The sequence below is a fragment of the Leptopilina heterotoma genome, unplaced genomic scaffold (assembly GCF_015476425.1).
Source record: "Leptopilina heterotoma isolate Lh14 unplaced genomic scaffold, ASM1547642v1 Lhet_219, whole genome shotgun sequence".
Classification (NCBI taxonomy): domain Eukaryota; kingdom Metazoa; phylum Arthropoda; class Insecta; order Hymenoptera; family Figitidae; genus Leptopilina; species Leptopilina heterotoma.
Window position 1 is genome coordinate 140,250 of NW_025110936.1, and position 21,495 is coordinate 161,744.

Consider the following 21,495-nt stretch of genomic DNA (forward strand, 5'->3'; position numbering starts at 1 on the left):
GAACCCTTTCTCATTTCCATCAAACAATATTTTTCCTGTCTTTTTTACTTCATCTCTTATTACTTCCACTTTGGATTACTTTTTCTTTTTGGTTTCTTTTAATTTATATTGTGCCAACATTTTTTTCCATTCTCTCTGATTTACTTTATAAGTCTTGTTTTTTGCGAGGAGTTTTTAATTTAAAAAAAATTTCCAACTTCTTTAAATCAGTCGTCATCAATTTTTTACAGAATTTAATTAATTTTTAATTAGAAAGGTTTTCTTAAATTAAAATTTTTTTTTAAATTTAAAAAAAAGTTTAAAATTTTTAAAAGATTGTTAAAAACATTTTAGAAATTTTAAAAAATGTTTTTAAATTTAAAAAATTTGTTTTCAATTTAAAAGAAGAATTTCTTCTTTAAAAGATGAAAAATCTTTAGGAAGTGATTTTAATGGAGATATCGATTTAAAATGGAATTACAGGAAGTACTGGAAATTCAACACAAAAGGTTTTTTTTATCACAATGTTTATCCATTCTTTGTCGAGGAAAAGCCAAGAAAAAAAATATATCTACATGAACGTTATTTCCACTAGAAGAAAGTTTACACTCGAATGATTCGTGTTTATACAAAAAAAAAGGAAAAAAACGAAGAAGCCGATATTCTTGATGTATCTTATTTCTTTCAAAGTCGATTATCATCAAAGTTGACTTCACTTTATTGCTAAGAAAAAAATAAGTAATAAGCTTCTCGTTACACAAGTTGAGAATATTATTGAAAGAGAAGGATTTTTCTATTTTTTGCGATTCCTTTAAAAAGAGAAATAAATAAATAAAGAGCATTGAGGGAGATTTTTTTTTTTTTTGACGAGTAGTGAAAATTATTTTGACGAAAGTAGAAAATTCTGATTATTTAGTGGGATTCTTGCATAAAGCTGAATTTACATTGAAAAGTAAGTAAGCAATGGATTGCCTGGGGGCATTTGGTTTAGAACAGTTTTAGCTGCTTCTAAGTTCACTCGCTTGATACCTATTTCTTCTATTTTTCTTAGCTTCTCGCATTGACCTACTCTCCCTTCATTGCACTAAATATATCTCTTTATTGCTTAAACATATTAAAAAAATCCCGCAAAAAAAAATTCTTATTAAAGAAAATATTTTCCTCGTTCTTCCCTTTTTCATTCTTTAATTTATTTTCCTTTTAATTTCGAAATTTAATTTTTAACTTCAATTTGTACTTTTAATTTCGAAATTTAATTTTTTAATTTAATTTTTAAATTCAATTTCTGAACTTAATTTCGAAATTCAATTTTTAAATTCAGTTTCTAAATTTAAATTAAATTTGGTAATTTAATTTCGAAATTCAGTTTTAAAATTCAATTTCTAAATTTAATTTCTAAATTCAATTTTTACATTTAATTTCGAAATTCAATTTTTAAATTCAATTTTGTAATTTAATTTCGAAATTCAAATTTTAAATTCAATTTCGTAATTTAATTTCGAAATTCAATTTTTAAATTCAATTTTATTTATTTATTTATTTATTTATATTATTTATTTATTATTATTTATTTATTTATAAATTTTGTAATTTAATTTCAAAATTCAATTTTTAAATTCAGTTTCTAAATTTAAATTCAATTTCGTAATTCAATTTTTAAATTCAAATTCGAAATATAAATTCCAAATTCAATTTCTAAATTTAATTTCAAAAGTCCATTTTTCACCTCAATTTCTAAATTTAATTTCGAAATTCTATATTTAAATTCAATTTCTAAATTTAATTTCGAAATTCAGTTTTTAAATTCAATTTATAAATTTAATTTTGAAAATCAATTTTGTAATTTAATTTCGAAATTCAGTTTTTAAATTTAATTTTTAATTTTAAATTCCAAATTCAATTCCATTAAAGAAATATTTTTTGATTCAAAAATAAAGTCTATGATTTCTACTTTTTAATTGTAAATATAAAATATTTTCCGCATTAAAAAAAGGGTTGGAAAAATAAATTTTTTCGAATATAAATAATTATTTATCGATTTTTTTAATATTGTGAAATAAACTTAAACGTCCTTGTAAAAAGAAAAAATATCCAGCAAAATGTGCAAAAGATTCTCTTTTTAAAAATAGATTATCTGCCTCGCGAGTTTTTCTAGTCGCTTTTTTAAAAATATTTTATAATCTCTCAAAGGAAATTGCGTAGAATTTAGTGAAAAATACAAAAAAATAATGTTAATAAAATTGAATTTACCATAAATATTGTCTATTTTAAATTTTTAATACTTTAGAATTTAAAATTTTTATCAAAATTTCCCTTTCTATGAATTGAAATTGTAAATTCAGTATCGAAAATAAAACGAAATAAATAAAAATTCAATGAACGAAGAAGATTAGAAAGAATTATCGGAAAATGGAAATTTCAATGAAATATATAATTAAAATATAAAGAAAAATTCATTCATGACATTGAATAACGTGTGTTAGCCTTCAAAAGAAACTCACGAGATACGATTGGAGCGATGTCACGCATTCCAGCTAAATTATCATCATCGTCATCGTCATCATTATCAAGAGGGAAGAATCGACTCTCGAAATCCATGATTTTAAGGGGAAAAAAAAATAATTTCCACTCTTTTCTTTAATATAAAAAAAAAGAAAAAGAACGAGCAATTAATGTTGTATTACCACGAGACAAGTCACTTCGGCAACACCCACTTTATATCTTTGGCCCCGTAACCTCGAGGGCAAACTTTTTTTCCCCGGCTCACAACGAATTCCCAACGATTGCCACGTCAAAACCGGGGGATGATTTTCCCGGAATGCAACTAAACGCGGCTCGTTGACCTCCGTCCTAAGTCAGAGCACAAGCCATTGGCTCGTCGTCGTCGTTCTCGTTGTCGTCGTCACCAGGACCTTTACCCGACTTTCTTTACTTTAGAGGGAATTTTTCGTGTCTTCGTTATTTTCTCTTCTTCTTTCTCTCTCTCTCCCTCTTGAAGGGGGAAAAAAGAACTACCCTTCGCTATTGACACACGCGCATAGAATCGCGAGACTGCTCTATACAGTAAAAGCCAGCGAGCGAGCGAGCGAGCGAACGAGTACGCAAGTAGAAATAAAAAGATAATCTGGTGCGGAGAGCTACGCGCCTGTGCCTCCACCTTTCATCCCCCTTTACGCCTTTGCCCGCGATTCCAACCCCTCCTGATACCGCTTCCGACATCCACGCCCCGCACTCGTAAAAGCAAAGGGACGCGTGTCCCTATTTGTCCCCTATCAAATATATATACATACACAGTTATAGAACATACCAGAAATCCTGGGCTAACTCCCTCAGTTCCGTTTCATCCCCAGTAGAGAGATAGAGAGCTTTTGCGCGTTTTCTCCGGTTGCCGCAATAATTCCTTTCTCTTCCTATTTTTCCTCATTTCCATATTTAACATGCGTCCCAGATGGATGAATTTTCATCTTCTTCCCCAAAGATAATGTCATCCAGGAAAAATTCCAGAAGAATATACACCAAAAGTTCACCTGCAAGAAGAAAAGAAATTATACCATCCGAAACATTTCCAATTTTCAATTTTTGATCCTTTTTTCCCCCAGAAAAAAATAGAAAAAACCTTCTACAGGAATGGAATTATTCAATCATAAAGAAACATCCCCTCTCAGATAATTAAAAACTTTGCTTTTATTACTTTAATTCAGTTTTTCATAGAATCGAGATTTAAATATGACTTATTTAAGAAAGCCAGATTTTTGGATTATTTATGGTAATAGTGTCGATTTCATTCTGAGTGAATCCTTTAATTAGCATCTTTGGAAAGACATTATTCATGATGTGACTAAATCCATGTCCTCCATAACGTATCTGAAATGGAAATTTTAAATAAATATGTACATCAATCAATAGAGATAAACTTTTCAGGAAACTTTGTTTCAAATTATTTTCGAATTACTGCTAAATATTTCTTTTTTTATAAATCATTTTGAATTTTGATTAAATAGATGCAGGGTTGCCACGATTTTACTCTTTTTAAATTCTCTGACTTTTCCAGGTTTAAAAAACGGAATTTTTCCAGATTTTTAAAACGAAAGTTATTCGAAAACATCAATAACTTCATTTTTAAACAAATATTTATTTATTTTTATAGAAATTAAGATATTCAAAAATTTGAAATTTCTTCGTTTTATAATAATTAAAACTTGCTACTTTGTTACTGTAACTTCTTCAAAAATTATTGTCATCATTACAATTATTCATTTCTAGAATTTTCAACTTATAAAATTCTTCTTTAGATCAATTTTTTTAAAATAATTTTTGAAAAAGTTCTTTGTGAATTTTTAAATTCTTTTGTTTACTATTTAACTTTACGAAATTTCAATTATTCTGACATTCTTCAATTAAATATATTAAAAATTAAAAACTTCAAATAATTAAAAAAAAATCCATTAAACTTATTGAGAAAAATTAATTCAATAGAATTCTTAATTAAAAGTATGAAAAGTTCGAATTTTCAAAGATTTTAATTTGAAATTCATTTTTAAATCAATATTTACCAGAAAATTCTATGAGAATTCAACTGTTTAACTATAAAAATAAATATTTTATTAAACAATTGAGTGCTTCTTAAAATTGAATTTTCATAAAGAATTTTATCAACAAATTTTTAAACAATTAAATCCTCTTGACAAATTTTAAAAAAAATTTTAAGAATAATTACATTTTTCGAGAAATTTGATGAAAATTGTATTAAAAATATTTGAAATTCTGCCAAGAATTTTATTAAAAGTTTTGAAAATAATTGAATTTCGGAGAAAAATTTGATTATTTATAAAGATAATTGAAATTTTGACGAGAATTTTTGTAAATTTTTCAGAATAATTGTATTTTTTAAGAAATTTGGTGAAAATAGTATTAAAAATAATTGAAATTCTGCGAAGAATTTTATTAAAATTATTTTGAAAAAAATTGAATTGTTACGCAAAGAATTGCATTAAAATTCTTGAAAATAATTTTATTCTTTAAAGAAATTTAATTAAAAATCTATTGAAAATAATACTTAAATTCTAATAAATAAATTATACCAAAGGTTATTAAAATAATTAAATTTCTTTGATAAATTTTAATAAAATTTTTAAGAATAATTAACTTTTTTCGAGGAATTCCATTAAAATTGTATTAAAAATCATTGAAATTCAGCATTGAGTTTTATTATTTATGAAAATAATTGAATCCTTGTAAAAAATGTTATTATTTACGAAAATAATTGAATAATTCATGAAAATAATTTGTAAATAGTTGAATTCCTTTGAAATTGTTATTATTTATGAAAATAATTAAATATTTGCGTAGAATTTTATTAAAATTTTTCTTAAGTAATTGAATTCCTTTAGGAATTTTTATTAAAGTAGTAGATGTTAAAAATCATTGAATTGAGGAAAGTTTTTGAAAATAATTAAAATTTGGCTAAGAGTTTTATTAAAATTTTTGAAAATAATTGAATTTCTGAGAAGAATTTTACTACTTTTGAAAATAATTGAATTTTTGCAATCATTTGTAATTGCTTCAAAATTCAATTTGTTTTAGGGTTTTTAACTGAAATTCTTCTGTAAATCCATTATTCTTAATAATCAATGAAATATATATTAAAAAATTTAACTAATTTCAGAAGAATTTTAGTTATTAAATTTTTTTTAAATCTAAGTTTTGTTATATTTCTAATTAAATTCATTTAAAATTGAAATTTTACAAAATTTTAAATCAAAATCTTTTAAAGTTCATTAACTTATGAAAATTGTAAAAGCAATTCTTTTAAAATTGAATTAATTTTGATTAAGAAATTAGATTTCAAGAATAAACACAATAGCTTTAGAAAACAACAATTTTCCAGGACTTCGATCAAAATTTCCTGACTTTTCCAGGTTTTTTCAAGGTTTATAAAATTTCCTGACATTTCTAAGTTTTCCAGGTTTCCAGATTGCGTAGCAACCCTGAAATGTTTCAAAAGGGGATCCAATCCTTCGAAAGAATTATTTAATGTTAAAAAGGAATTATTTTCAGTTTTTTCTTTAAATTATTCAGAATTTTAATATTATTATTTGTAATAATAAGAATTTAATAACAATTATTGAAGTTAAAAAAAAGAATTGACAAAAATCGAGACAAAAGTAATGTAAAAAATATAAACAATGAATAAATAAAATTAAAAACGTTCAACAGATAAATTGTTCGAATAAACCGATATTAAAATAAGTTGGAATATTTTTAATAAAAGAAATACAAACCAATCGGTGCTTTGTGTGAATATCGTGGCTCATTAATAATTTTTCCAATTTTCCATCGTCGAGAAGAATCTTCATCTGGTCCAATCGTTGCGCATCCGAAAGCATATCCGTCGTTGGCGTTAATTGATAATATGAGCACTCGGTACCAAAGAGATCAAATTGACAGTAGCAGCCGATTTTCGAAAATTCCAAAAGATCCTCCTTCTTTATTAATGTACCTTAAGAAAGCAATAATTTTTTTTTAATAAAAGTAATTTGGTCCAATTAAATTTAATTTCTCATGAAGGCAAATAATTAATTTAAAAAAAACGGAATAATTAAAAATCATTCTTTTTTCGTAAAAAGAGGAGAATAAATAAAATAAAAATCATTCTTTAATGAAAGTAAAGAAATCGAATTCATTTAGTAAAAAATAAATTATTTCCCTTCTTTCGTTTCAAAAATATTCAAATTAAAATTTGAAGCACAACTTACGATCGAGATGAGACATAACGACTTTTTTAGGATCGCCACCAGCTTCCGTGAAAATTCTCATTATTTCAAAAGGTGCCAAGGCATTTCTACCGGGATGAAAACTAACCGGGCATTTAAGTACTTGTTGAGCAGCCGCCGTTGCTCGAATTGTTTTCCTCTCGAAATCTGAAAATTAACTGATTTCTAAAATTCATTGTTTTAACATTTTAAATTAATTCGCTAACAAATGCTATAACTTTAAATTAATTAATCGATGATGACGATGATGATAATAATAATAGTAAATATGACCGTAATTTTTGGAAGAATAATTAATAGACTTAATATTAATCACTATTGTAAATTGTTCGGTATTAATAATTATTATTTACCATCCATAGGCCAAGCGCTACCGACTTCGCCAATAAATCCCGCCTTCACGTCCATTGATTCCTCGCAACCTTCTGTCATCTCTTTTATCATAATATTCATTATTTGTTCCTCTGAATTCAATAAAGATTGTTCACTCTGCGTTAAAGCTACATAATGACCTGGAAAAAGTGGGAAATTTTTTTTTTATTTTTTAATTCAAAAATAGTATTTGAACGAAGTATTTTTCAATTCATAAATTCAGTGAGTAAGTTCTCTTCAAACTTTCTTTTTAACTAAATCAAAAGTATTTTTGAATCAATAAATTTAGTGAGTAATAAAGTTCTCTTTAAAATTTTTTATTTAAATGAATTAAAATTATTTTTGACTATTTTTTGAATTAATTAATTTAGTGAGTAGTATGTTATCTTCGAAATTTTTTATTTTACATGAATCAAATTATTTTTGAGCATTTTTTGAACTAAAAAATTTAGTGAGCATTAAGTTTCAAATTTCACTTGTTGATAAATTAACATTAAAAGTGTAAAGAAAATTAATAGAGAAAACTAGAAAATTATTTCAACAATTACCAGTGCCTGCAATTATATGAACACCCGTCTCTCGACTGACTTTTTGCATAAATGGAATATTTCGCTTTATTCCATGATTGGTATTCTCCACAATAGTTCCGCCTCCGTGTTCTTTGAAAAGTTTCACATCTTGTAGAATCGCTTCTTCATTCTCATTGTTTAATTTCAAATTCGTCACACTGCTATATCTGAAAATAAAAGAATTGTTAATTGAAAAACAAAATTCGCTTTTTTCTGCCAAACTAGTTAATTTATAATAATATTAATAAAATTCATGTCTTTCTTTCTGCAAAATTATATGATTTATAATAAAAATTATTATTAACAATTAAAAATTAATAATAATAATAATAATAAATTTTCTAAAATAGTTCAAGAAGAAGAATTTACAACTCGAGACGGCGGAGAAGAAACAATTAGAAACAAATGAAAATAAATAAATCCAACTTACGGATATTGTTTCACGAATCCAACATTTTCAATTGTAATTCCATTATTGAAAAATGTCTTCAAATGCTGAGGAGGAGTGGTGTAAAATTTTCCGAAATCAATAGCCAAATGTTCATGAGTTAAAGTTCTTCCGAGTTGTGAAATATTCACCGGTCCAAGTACTTGAAAAATAGAAAAGCAATAAAATTTAAAAAACCGAAAAAAAGGAAAAACGTAAATTTTTTAAAATATAAAATATTCACTCACCAGTCGCTACTGTTTGTGTTCCCATTTTCAACGACTGCAGGCCTGACAGTGACAAACAAGATAAGAAACACGCTTGTACTGCGTTTCGGAGAATATTTTCAACAACTTGTGGTCTTCTAAATTAAAAACTAAAGATATCGTTATCAAAAATCAACGAAACAAAAAGTAAACAGGATTCCGCTCTTGACATTAATGATATAAATTTTTCTTGTTCTAAATTTTGAAAAAGATTTCATTAAAATTAAATTTTCCCCAGGAAAATAGAAGAATATTCGCAAATATTGGAACCTAAATTATTTTTACAAACTATTCAAATTAAACTAAACAAAAAAAACCAACGGAAGGTAAACAAATCAAACGTAAAAAAAATGTTTGTAACAAAAAACGGAATTTTGAATAAAATTCGATTGATTTTAAGAAACGAAAAATTGAAAATTAAAGAAACGTTAATATTAAATTAGAGATAAGAAAACAAAAATTAGTTTCAGTTTCGTAAAGTCAATCAAATTAACAATTTCTTATTACAGAATTTTCGCGCTAATTTTTAGAATTAATTTTTTTTATAATTCAAACAATAATTAAAAAATTAAAAGTGAAAGTACATTTTTGAAATCGGGTACCATCACGTCATTTATTTTACAGAGTAGACAGGTATAATACCTCTTTACAAGAGTACAACGCAGCATTGATTAATATTAATAGCATCTGCGAGAAACACTGTGGATAATATAATTAAAGAAAATTCCCAGTCCAGAGATTCGACAGCATTCATAAATATTATATTATACGATAGCAAATAATATTTATTATTATTATTATTATTATTATTATTACCATTATTATATATATATACAATAGCATTGAGCTGGAAATAAGAGACAAAAATTCTCTATACATTTTGTGAAAGCGGGGGAAGGGGAAAAATTAATCTCATCAAAGCCGATAAATAGTTTTGCACCCAATTCGAGCCCCGGCATAATTAATTTTTAATTTTCTACATTTTAAAAACAACTGATTCATAGACACTTAACTAATAGTGTTTATTTAAAAAAATCTATTTTATACAAAACTTGACCTAAATTCTAAATCAATTTTATTTTAAATAAGTAACAAAATTTCTAAAAAAAATTCTAAAAGTGAATTAAATTCACCTTCGGCATTCGTTTGTCAAATTAAAAAAAAATTTTCTCCTAATTTGAAATAGAAAAAGAATTTCAAATTTTCCTGACAAAAGACTGCAATAATCACAAATTTTTTTCCCTACAAAAAAAAGTAACAATAAAAAATTTCCATCAGAACGTAAAAACTGAAATTTAGACAAAATTTCCTTGTAAAGAAAAAAGAAATAATGTCTCATAATTAGCGGAAAAAAAATATTTGGCCCATTTTAAAAATATCAAAAAAAAAAAACTTGTCGAATCTCCGTGACTGACAAAATTTCCATTTTTCACTCACTCAATCATTCCCTCTCTCTCTTTCTCTCTCACACTCATAAAAATCCTGCGAAAAAAAAGAAGATGCCAAAAAAATTTGAAAAATACGTTTATAAAAAAATAGATTCGATGATTGAGAAGTTTTTAAAAAAAAAACATTATTTTTTTATAACTGTATCTTAAAAAGTTACAAAGGAATGTAATCGAAAACAATTTTCTTTTTTTTCAGCATGCACGTATATATAAAGATCAATTTTTTTTTCAATATTGCAGTTTTTCTTCCCTGTTCTGCAGAATTTGCTATGCATTTTTAAGATGCCCTTTCTTTTTTTATTTCTGCAAACGAAGCAAAAAATTGATATTTTTGTTTATAATTGAATAAATCTAATGAACGCAACTGGGTTATCAGGATAGACTTTTAAAAAAAAAAAAAAAAATGGTATATACTTAAAAAATAGTCGTCTCCTTATTTTTTGAGATACTAGTGAAGGTCCCAATTATGAGACGTACACTTTTATTTTTCATAATTTCACAATAACAGATTAAAATTGACAGGATTTCGTTCCATTTTGCCAGACATCAATTTTAACTAACACTGAAAACAATAAAACAATCATCAGGTTATAAAATTCATTTAATTTAAATAGATAAGTTTTGATAATTGTATTATACTATTTTTTACGAGTTTGTAATTAGTAATTAGTCTTCCATGAGACACTGTCTCATAATTGGGACTTTTACTTTTTACGAGTGATGAGAAAATTTCTCAAAACTCCCAACGACAATTGCACGATCGACCCTTTGTCATTTTTTTCATGACTATGATTCAGCCCGCGATCGCTAATATTCTTAAGAGTATAGTATATTTTGTGTGTAATAATATTAATAATAATATAACTAATAATAACTAATAATTTACATTTACACAAGACTCTCTTATTCGCTTAGTAGTTTTTTTTTTGTTTTTTTTTTAAATTCCTTATAATATATTAGCTAACTATTTTTTTTTCTCCACGCATACGAAAATGAATTCGCTCGAAAAAAATCACAATCGCACTTTCAATCGCTTATTGCAAAAAAAAGTCAATTATATAGTAGAATAAATACAAAGAGTAAGATCGTATAAAAACGTAGAGGATTAAAAAAAACCAAATTTTGAAATTTAGTTCTCAATTCCCATTTTTGAATATAAGGATTAATTTCATTTTTAGATGTGGTGTTTTATTATTTTAAACGATTAACGCTGCGAAGTCTCACAATTCGCAAATGGCGTTACTTATTTTTTTTCTACTCGTTGTGTCCCGATTTTTTTTTTTTTTCAAATACAATCGCACAATTTTTTTCGAAAAAGAAAAAAATTAGAAATGAAATTAAAAAGCGTCAGAAGAACTTTTTCGAAATGATTGATTTTTTTTTTTTTTTGAAGAATCTTCTTTTGCTGAAACTTTCATTTTAGCGATTCAATGACACTGTTCTATCTAGGATAATACACGTAAATATTTCACTTAATAAATGTCTTGGACTCAATCTTGGAGAACTTCATAAACTATCATCGCTATCTTCTGCTGGCGTTTCCGCTGTTATGTTACCACGTTCTAAACCACTACCCTCGCCACTGGCTTCGCCGCTTGCTTCGCCTTCTTGTTCCGTAGAACTGTTTTGAGCTTGCTCGTCTGTTGAGAATTTATATTTTCAATAAAAAAAATATATAGCTTCCTCTATTTTTTTTTCTTTCATTTTTAATATTATTCACTGAACGCATATTCAGGGTGGTCAAAAAATTTGATTTCGTTTTTCCCTCATTTCAAAAAGAATTCCAAAAAGAAATTAAAGAATTTTCAAAGTTCACCTAAAATAATTCTAAAATTCACTTGCTTACAATTCAATTTTACGAAATTTTACCCCTTTATTGTAATCAAAATTATTTAACATTCGAATTTTCTAAAAATTTAAATTTAAAACCTTTCGAAATTTATTTATAAAAATTGAAAAAGCAACTTTTCTGAAATTAAATAATTTATAAGTGATCCTAATTATGACAGTTCTTCAAGGAATAAATTAGTTAAAATATATTTAATTACATATTTTGTTCAATTATTGTCAGAAGTAGAAAAATTTATTTAAAATAAAAAATTAACAAAAATTTTAAATAAAATTCGTAATAATTCTAAAGTTTATAAGGCAAACGAAAAAAATTCAAGAAGAAACTCTATAGAGAAAGAAAATTGTTCTAAAAAAGACAAAATTAGATAAAACTATTCAAGATAAATTTAAATGCTTCTCTTAAACTTTACCTGACTGAGTGGTTGGAGATTCGTCATCTCCTTGTCCAGGACCCATAATTGCTTCCTTAACTTGACTGTTAACTCCCTTTGGATCCAAATCTGAAGCCCAACTGAAGTACATCAACGCAAGATGTGTATTGCCTAATTTTTTATGAACCTGAAATAACACAAAATTATTTAAATAAAAAATTCCCCTTAAATATTTTTCAATTTTTTTCTATTTCCAGGGTTGCCACAAATATTTAATTTTGTTTTTCCCTGATTTCCAGCCAAACTTTTGACTTTTTTTCTGACCATGAAGAATATTCTGATTCACTCTAAAAATTATTAGATACTCAAAATTCTATTACATTTATTTACAAATTTCGTTAATAGTAAAATAATTCGAAAACATCAATAGCTTTATTAAAAATAAATATTTAATCATTATTATTTTTCCATAGGAATTAAGATTTTAAAAAATTTTTAATTCAAACCTATTGAAATTAACAATTTATCAAAATTTTATTATCTTTATGTCTTATAATAATTTAAATTACCATATAATTTTTCAAAAGAAATTTAATTATTTACAAAAATCTTAATAAAATCCTTCACAAAAATTCAATTATTTTTACAAGTAGTCAAATTTCTCAAAAGAATTCAATTATTTGAGAAATATGAAATAAAATTCGTTGCAAGAATTCAATTATTTTCATAAATAATAAATCGATTATTTGGAAATTCATTTTTGAATTAACTTTTATTAGAAAATTCTACGAAAATTCAATTATTTAAATTCAAAATAAAATAATTTATTAAATAATTAAATTTTTTTTAAAATTGAATTCTCATAAAGAATTTTATCAACAAATTTTTAAGTAATTGAATTCTTTTAACGAAGTTTAATAAATTTTTTAAGAATAATTACTTTTTTCGAGAAATTTGATTAAAATTGTATCAAAAATAATTAAAATTCTGCTATGAATTTTATTATTTATGAAAATAATTAATTTTCTGAGAACAGTAGAATTATTGCGATGAAATTTATAAAAAATGTGTAAATAATTGAAATCCTGAGAAATTTTTATTATTTATGAAAATAATTGAATGTTTGCGTAGAATTATATTAAATTTTTATATAAAAAATATTTCAGCGAAAAATTTTGCTGTTTATAAAGATAATTAAAATCATGAGAATTTTTTTTAATTTTTGAAAATAATTGAATTTCTGAAAAGAATTTTATTACTCTTGAAAATAATTTTATTCTCGTGATTAATATTGTCATTTATGAAAATAATTAAATTTTGCAAAGAATTTTATTAAAATTCTTGAAAAAACAATTGGATTTCTGGGAAGAATTTTGATATTTATCAAGACAATTGATTTCTTTCGAAGAATTGCGTTAATTCTACGGAAGAATTTAATTATTTTTTTTATACAATTTTAATAAAATCCATTTCAAAAATTTTGATAAAATGTTTTATAAAAATTCAATTATTTTCATAAATAATAAAATAAAGAAATTTTAAAAAAATTGTAATGAAAATAATTGAATTCATACGGAGAAAAAAAATCACTTGAATTCAATTATTTTCAGTACAATTTTGATAAAATTTCATTATTTTATTTTTTATGAAAATAATTGAATTATTTTGAAAAATTTGGATAAAAATGTAATGTGAAGAATTACATTTTACACGAAGAAAAAATATTCACATGAATTCAATTATTTTCAGTACAATCCTTATAAAATTTCTCGCATGAATTTAATGATTGTCAAGTAATTTTTAATTACAATTTTTAACAAATACAATTATGTATTTTAAAAGCTTGACAGGAATTCTTCGTAAAATCCAATTATTTTCAAAATATTCAATTAAAATTATTTTAAAAATACAATTTGTTTTAAAATACTTAAAGAAATTCTTCAAGAGAATTTAATTATTATTTATGAAGACTAATAAAATTGTTCAGAAGAATTCGATTTTTTAACAACAATTTTAATAAAATGATAAAATTATTAATTACAATTATATTCAAAAAATAGATTATATTCAAAAAATTAAAAAACGATTTAAAAGAATTCAATTATGATTAATATTTTAATAAAATTTCTTGAATGAATTTAATTATTTTCAAAAATTGTTACAAAATTCTAAGAATTTAATTATTTCCTAAAAATTTTATTACAATTCAATAATTAAATGTTTAATTACAATCATGTTTTAACAAACAAGATTATTTGGAAAAGAAATTCTTGATAAAATTCAATTACTTTCAAAATTCTCAATTAAAATTATTTTAAAAAAATTCAAAGAAATTTTTCTAAACAATTCAATTATTTTCAAAAATTGTAATAAAATTCTTCAAGGAAATTTAATTATTTTCAATACATTTTGAATAAAATTTTTGTAAAGAATTTAATTCTTTTTAATAATTTTAGTAAAATTCTTCGTAGAAATTCATAGATTTTCAAAAATTTCGATAAAATTCTACGCAAGAATTCAATGATAAAATTCAAAGCATTAAAAATGAAAAATTATTTACAAAAAAAATTAGGAAACAAAAAAGCAAATAGCAACTCACCTTTCCTATAGAAAAATAGACTAGAGACTCTTTGGGCACGATATTTTTCAATTCTTCAAACTCGGTGAGAGCCTCGGCGTGACGTCCGATTGAGAAATTGATACTAGCTCTATGAAATTTGCAAAGTGTATTGTCTGAATCATTTTCAATTGCAGTATTTAATGTTTTTAATGCTTGCTCAGTTTTTTTCAGTGCATGCTGAACAACGCCAATATGACACATTATAGCCGAATTATGTGGATTTATTTGTAATGCACGCTTAAAATGTAATTCAGCCAAACTATATTGTTCCTGTTTTGAGAAAATTGTTCCCAGACCGAACCACGCATTATAATGCCTTGGATCTAATCGTATCGCATTACGAAAAGCAGTTATCGCTTTATCGAGTTCCTCAGTCATTACGTACTCATGGCCAAGTAATGTGTACGCATATGGAAAATCAGGATTCACCTGTTAAAAAACAAGAAACAAAATTACATCTTTCTAATAAAAAGCAGAAAATAAGAAAAAAATTACTAATTTTTTCATTTTTTCCTTTAATAGTAAATTTTAGTGAGCAAAAAAATGTAACTAAAAATAACTAAAGGAAAAGAATCGAATGATAATTAAAGGAACAAACTTGAATGGCTCGTTGAAAGAATTTAATAGCAGTCTCATGTTCCGTTTGTGAAGAGAATAAATTTCCAGTCGCGCACCACGCGGCCGGTGAATTTCTATCTTCATCAACAAGGTCTTGAGCAAGTGTCGAGAGTGATACTTCCGAGTGTAAGTGCCACAAAACAGTACTGTAAATTTCCATCATTTCCGTTCTATGCGGTTCCAAATTTCTCACTTGCTGGAAGTAGCTGAAAATTCACGTTTCAATGAAAAATCAAATCTTCAAACTATTTTTCAAAATGCATCGGATATGAAATAATTAAATTTAAAAAAAACTACTTACTTAGAAGCCTTTTTGTAGTCGATCATTTCGAAATAAGCGCGTGCCAACATCGACAGGACCCAGCCTGTATAAAAATGTTGACGAGGTAAAATACTCAGTATTTCAATGGCCTCTGAACAATTATATTGGGTTAAATGTTGATACGCCATGCCACATTCTCGTAAAAGTGACATTAAACCTTCTGTAATTGCAAATCAACAACAAATATTAATTGACATATGTAAATATTTTCTATAAAGATTTGTATAAAAATTTTTAAAAAGATTTTTTATCAAAAATTGCATAAAAAAGAAAATTAAAAATTTCTTCCAAAATAATTTTTTAACTAGCAATATTTTGCGTGCGACTGACTGCTCCCTCACTATTTTAAATAAAATTAGCAATTTTAAAAATAAAAGAACGTAAAAATTTTTAATTTAAACTTCTTTTTTATAAAAATAAAATTCTGAATTTTTGTGTCTTTTTGGTTTGACTCATAAACTATAAAATTACCACGAATTCTAATACAAAACCTTCAATTTTTTTAACTTCTGACAAAAATTTCTTTTTAAATAACTTAAATCTTGAACAACTATCATAAAATAAATAAATTATTTAATGAATAATTTTACTTAAATATTTGAAAATTAATTCAATTTTAAAAGAGTTGCGTTTACAATTTTCATCAATAAATGAACTTCAAACGGTTGCAATTTGAAATTTTATAAAATTTCAATGTTGAATGAATTTAATTAGAAATTTTAATTGAACTTAGATTTTTGAAAAAGTTTAATAATTCAAAATCTTCTAAAATTAGTAAAGTCTGTCAATATATATTTAATTAATTATTAAAAATAATGGATTTATAGAAGAATTTTAGTTAAAAACACTAAAAAAATTGAATTTTGAAGAAGTTACAAATGATTGCAGAAATTCAATTATTTTCATAAATAATAAAACTCAATGCTGAATTTCAATGAATTTTAATACAATTTTAATGGAATTCCTCGAAAAAAGTTAATTATTCTTAAAAATTTTATTAAAATTTATCAAAGAAATTTAATTATTTTAATAACCTTTGGTATAATTTATTTATTAGAATTTAAGTATTATTTTCAATAGATTTTTAATTAAATTTCTTTAAAGAATAAAATTATTTTCAAGAATTTTAATGCAATTCTTTGCGTAACAATTCAATTTTTTTCAAAATAATTTGAATAAAATTCTTCCCAGAAATTCAATTATGTTTAAAAATTTACAAAAATTCTCGTCAAAATATCAATTATCTTTATAAATTAATAAAATTTTTCTCCGGAATCCAATTATTTTCAAAACTTTTAATAACATTCTTTGCAGAATTTCAATTACTTTTCAAAAATTTACAAAAATTCTCGTCAAAATTTCAATTATCTTTATAAATAATAATAATAATAGTAGAATATGAAAATAATTTTGAAGAAGTTACAGTAACAATATTCTTATAATATAAAATAATTATTTTAATTTTAATAATGATTTTAACACTCGATCCTCTTTAATTATTATGAAACATGAAGAAGCCGATCACTTCGAGTCGAAGACTCGGAGTAATCGATTTCTTCATGTTTTATAACAATATTTTCAAAGTTGATTAATTTCAAAAATGGTTTGAATTTGAAATGTTTGAAAATCTTAATTCTTATGGAAAAACAATAATAATTAAATACTTAAAATATTTAAAAAAGATATATGATTGTTTTCGAATAATTTTACAATTAAAGATAATCGTAAATAAATTCAACAGAACATTTTTCTAAGTAAAATTGTTACCTTTATTTTCGAAAAATTCAAAAATTTTCATTTACAATTAAAATTTGTAACTGACAAGTAGAATTTATAGACATTTTTTCCTTTATTTTGAAAAAACTTTGGATTTTATTAAAACAATTGAAATTAAGAAATAGAATTGATGCAAATTATTTCCTTATGAAAATTGAGAATTTTCTACAAAAATATTAAGAAACGGGAATATTTAATGTTTTTCTTCCCAAAAAAAAAAAAAAAATGAGTTTGTAAACAATATTGTTACTGAGAAATAAAAATTATGCATAAAATGGGTATATTTCCCACTTCTTAATAAAAATTTTTAACAATACAATTTTCTAGTATTTTTTATAAATAAAAAGGAGAATAATTTGCATAAAAATTGAAATCAGTCAGACGAAATTTGTTATTGAAAAAAGCATATAACAAACAAAATAGGTATATTTTTTATTTGTTAATCATAATTATTTTTAAATTTTCTAATTTGTAATATTATTTTATTTATAAATCATGAAAAAATACCTGCATATTTTCGATTTGTCAAACAATATTTTTTAAAGAAAAAAAAAGCATACACAGAAACTAACTTCAAACTGCAGACAGAATGAATAAAAGAATACGGAGATTAATATAGTTAATTAACCAACAAAAAGGAAATTAAAATACCTGCACACTGTTTCTGAAGAATGAGAGCATTTTGAGCAGCATTCGATTGATTTAAAGCATTTGTATTGGCTGTCACTTTCTCTGACGCGAGTATTTCACTCTTCTCCTTTTCGTTCTTATTCCTTTCGTTCAGTTCATTGAAATTTGCCTTATTGAGATTAGTTTTAGCAAGTCTCGCTTTTGACTTACGCGAAGGTGATTTAGGAGTTGTGAATTTATTTCGATTCGGAGATTTATTATTTTCCTTTTGAAAGAAAAGAAAAAATTGCCACTTATATACTGATTGAAAAAAATAAACGTAAATCTAGAAAGAGAAATCTTGAAATGAAAAATCTTACTTTAACTGAATAACTATGGCTAAAGAGCCTCGAGGATCTTCTGACGTTGGGACCTTGATGTGTGGGTGGAGCGGGAGTCGGTGTCGACGGGGTGACAGTGACGATATTCACCGTATTACTCGCATTTCCAGATTGCGAGAACACTGGTTTGCCCTGCTGCAGTGGCGTTTCTTTCCTCGAAATAAATTGCTGCCGAGAAAAAAGCAAATAAAAATTTAAGAAAGTTAAAAATTGAATTAAAACAATCATTACGAATTCAAAAAAGGAAAATTTACCCCGACATGTGCTCGTAGACTGCTGACACGTTTCGCTAAACTCTTTTGATCATTCGTCTCCATGAGTGTTGTGTGACTTGGTAAAACAGCCGGCTCTGGAGTATTACAATCCAGTGGTAAAATTCCAAAACTCGGAGTGAGAGGACTCAGTGAATTACTAAACATACTCCGATATCGTGGCGGTTTCCCCCGTGGCGATGAGCAATTGTGCAATTGAACTTGTGGACTCTCCTCTATCGTCGAGTGTAACCTGAAGAAAAAACCCGCAAATCAAATTTAAATAAACAAAATCTTTAATTTTTAAATTTCAATTTTTAGAATCTAATTTTTTAAAATTTAATTTCTAAAACAAACTTTTCTTCTCAAATCCAAAGAACTTACATATTATTACTATTTGGCGTTGGGGTGTTATTATGAGGATTTGCCGGAACAATGAGATCAGGATCATTTATATAATTAACAATAGGCATTGAACCATGACACGCTGAAAAACTATCCAATTTGTCTAATTGAAATATTTTCGCTGGATCGACTTTTTCCCCAACATTGCAGAGTTCTTCGAATGAATGCCACAAAAATGGATTTAATTTCAGTGCTAATTTATGAGCGTCATTAGCTTTAATCTGATAACAGAAAAAAAACATAATTAGCAAGTAGAATAAAGAGAGATATTTCAAAAAAAATATAGATTTAATATTAAAAAAATTGTCCATTTTCCCAAAAAAGAATATTATAATTACCGTGCGTTGCAGTTTGTGGTAAATTTTTGCTATGACTTGAAGGCAAAAGCAGGCTTCATCGCCAAATTGCGTCACTATGTCATCCAAATTTTTAATTTGTTTATAATAACCGCCAATTATTGCCGCCTCCGCGTCTGCATATCTGAAAGAAAATATTTTAAACGATAAATTTCATTCTTATTTAATAATAATTTGATTTTTACTCCTTTAATAATAAAATCGTTGTATTATAATAAAAAAGTTATTAATAATTTTTCTTCCTATTAGGCAACGAATTATTATTAGAAACAAAAACTTTTCTCACTTTTCAAGTTCGTAGCAACATTTTGCAAGGAGAAATCTGCATTGTGGCGATGTAGGCGTCTTCTTCGAGAGAAGAGCATGAGCTTGTCTCACTTTTCCAGCACGATAATAGCATGTTGCAAGAAGAAAAAGTGTTTCTTCTGTGTCGACTGCAAATTTAATTAGCCAACATTAGAATCCACTCGATACAAAAGGAAAAAAATACATTAAAAGCCCTAAATATTAATTACCTTCAGCACTTAATCTCTCAGCAAGGAAAATAGCATCCGGATAAGCATAATGGTTGAGGCAATGCCAAATGGCAGCCTGCAAAATTAGAAAAGCATTAATTAATCATTTCAAAACAAATAAAATATTAATTCAATTTCAAAATCGAAATTCATATCTTCCCCCTTTATTAATAATTCTATCAACGATTCTTCGTAAAAAAAACAATTTTTCTAGAAATCGAAATAAAATACGAAAAAAAACTAAAATTTTATTTTAAAAAAGATAACAAAAAAATTTTATTAAATTTGTAACCTAATATAAAAAAACCATTTTTTCAGTAGAAAAAAAAGTTCCATTTTAATTATCTACTTCTTAATGAAGAAAACTTTAATTTCTCACAAGAATGTCACAGCACTTAAAAAGCCGATATCACAAAAAAATTGATTTTACCAAAAGATATTAATTCTTATCAGTAAACATGAAAACCCAATAAATTCGAAACTTTCTCGACAATAATAAAATTCATAAAATTCATAAAATTGAATAATCGGAATCCTGTTCGACAAATAGAACAAAATACAAATACATTGATAACATATTCATTGTACACTTAAAATCAGTGACCCAAATCTTAACTCATAATTGAAACTTTTTTTGAAAACAAGACAATTAGAAAAAAAATTAGAACTTAAAAAAAATCAAAAAATACTCCACTATATTTTCAAAACATAAATAATGCACTCAAAATCAAAATAAACGTCGAATGGTTCATATAAGTGTAAGGCGAGAAAATAAAACCACAAATTAGAATTAAATCCATTTTTCTTAGAATCAAAAAAAAAAATTATTTCACTTTCAATAAATAATTTATCGTGAAAATATATAAAATTATCGCATATGGTGAAATGTCAGAAAATCCACATCTCAAATTTATTTATAGACTCCCGTATATTAATGTATATGAATCGAATTTTGTTACAAAGCGTTACAAGGAAAAATTAGAATTTGAGTAATAAAAAATAGTTGTACAGAAATTTTAGTTTGAAAGAGCATTTTTAAAAAAGAGGAAAAGTTTCGAGAATTATACGTTTTATTTTTATATTACTCGAAAGAGAAATGAAATCAAGTTTGATTCGGGATGTCAATATCGCACACAGGGATAATCATGGATTTACCCGAAGGAAAAGCTGTTTGTTTTATAGGAATAAATAGTTAATTTTTCCCCTACCTGCACGGGTTCCTGTACGATCATCATTTAAAGCACAATTCTAAGCTTAAAAAAATAGTTTCCACCGCGTCGCAATGGCCAAAATTCAGACATAAACTGATACTTTTTATATAAAAATTTCTCAAGAATCCATCTTTACAATGATCTGTTCGAAGTGAACTGCGAACGACTGACTTCACTTTCCAGTATTACCAATTCCTACACTGCGACTTCGCCAGGTGGAAAAATTCAAAAAATATTTCTTTCTTCCTAAAGAAAAATTAAATAATTTTATTTCGAGAATGCTTCAATTAAAATTTTTGACTATAATTTTTTATTTATTATTATAAATTTAGAGATCGAATTTTATACACTTTTG

General features: G+C 25.1%; 3 protein-coding genes across 12 annotated transcripts in view; all 3 read right to left on the bottom strand.

The window, feature by feature from the left end:
* LOC122501972 (protein FAM135A) overlaps nt 1–3,705 on the bottom strand; it is a 54,637-nt gene extending 50,932 nt beyond the window's left edge. For 3 of the 5 annotated variants that reach the window (XM_043611789.1, XM_043611788.1, XM_043611787.1), the window contains exon 1: nt 3,287–3,513. The gene's annotated coding sequence lies outside the window, so the exon portion shown is untranslated. Of the gene's footprint in view, nt 1–2,480; nt 3,054–3,286; nt 3,514–3,595 lie in introns of those variants that run through there. The other 2 variants (XM_043611786.1, XM_043611785.1) reach the window with 2 other exon arrangements.
* On the bottom strand, nt 3,646–9,641 carry LOC122501973 (phosphotriesterase-related protein). 6 transcript variants are annotated; one of them, XM_043611790.1, is made up of 8 exons: nt 9,029–9,641; nt 8,369–8,484; nt 8,124–8,283; nt 7,673–7,860; nt 7,106–7,264; nt 6,735–6,899; nt 6,261–6,478; nt 3,646–3,843 (listed from the first exon to the last, which is right to left on the bottom strand). In XM_043611790.1, exons 1-8 carry the CDS (start codon nt 9,052–9,054, stop codon nt 3,715–3,717), a joined length of 1,161 nt encoding a protein of 386 aa, XP_043467725.1. In that variant the 5' UTR covers nt 9,055–9,641; the 3' UTR covers nt 3,646–3,714. The 6 variants fall into 6 exon arrangements, with proteins under 6 accessions (XP_043467725.1, XP_043467730.1, XP_043467728.1 ...); XM_043611795.1 differs by having other exon boundaries at nt 8,369–8,410; nt 9,029–9,640; XM_043611793.1 differs by having other exon boundaries at nt 8,369–8,496; nt 9,029–9,640.
* Nucleotides 9,642–10,267: 626 nt separating this feature from the next.
* Nucleotides 10,268–21,320, bottom strand: LOC122501975 (cell division cycle protein 27 homolog). The gene is made up of 13 exons (XM_043611798.1): nt 21,138–21,320; nt 19,930–20,005; nt 19,701–19,848; nt 19,397–19,538; nt 19,038–19,279; nt 18,657–18,906; nt 18,382–18,570; nt 18,044–18,287; nt 15,596–15,776; nt 15,275–15,500; nt 14,656–15,105; nt 12,096–12,243; nt 10,268–11,474 (listed from the first exon to the last, which is right to left on the bottom strand). Exons 1-13 carry the CDS (start codon nt 21,162–21,164, stop codon nt 11,341–11,343), a joined length of 2,457 nt encoding a protein of 818 aa, XP_043467733.1. The 5' UTR covers nt 21,165–21,320; the 3' UTR covers nt 10,268–11,340.
* Between the last annotated feature and the right edge of the window lie 175 nt (nt 21,321–21,495).

Coding starts and splice junctions, on each gene's coding strand:
- LOC122501973 (XM_043611790.1), bottom strand. CDS start 9,054: ATGCTGCGTTGTACTCTTGTAAAGAG. Junction 8,284..8,368: donor AACACAAACAGTAGCGACTG/GTGAGTGAATAT, acceptor CTATTTTTCAAG/TACTTGGACCGGTGAATATT. Junction 7,861..8,123: donor GGATTCGTGAAACAATATCC/GTAAGTTGGATT, acceptor TTTTATTTTCAG/ATATAGCAGTGTGACGAATT.
- LOC122501975 (XM_043611798.1), bottom strand. CDS start 21,164: ATGATGATCGTACAGGAACCCGTGCAG. Junction 18,571..18,656: donor GTCTACGAGCACATGTCGGG/GTAAATTTTCCT, acceptor TTTTCTCGGCAG/CAATTTATTTCGAGGAAAGA. Junction 15,501..15,595: donor GACTACAAAAAGGCTTCTAA/GTAAGTAGTTTT, acceptor GTGAATTTTCAG/CTACTTCCAGCAAGTGAGAA.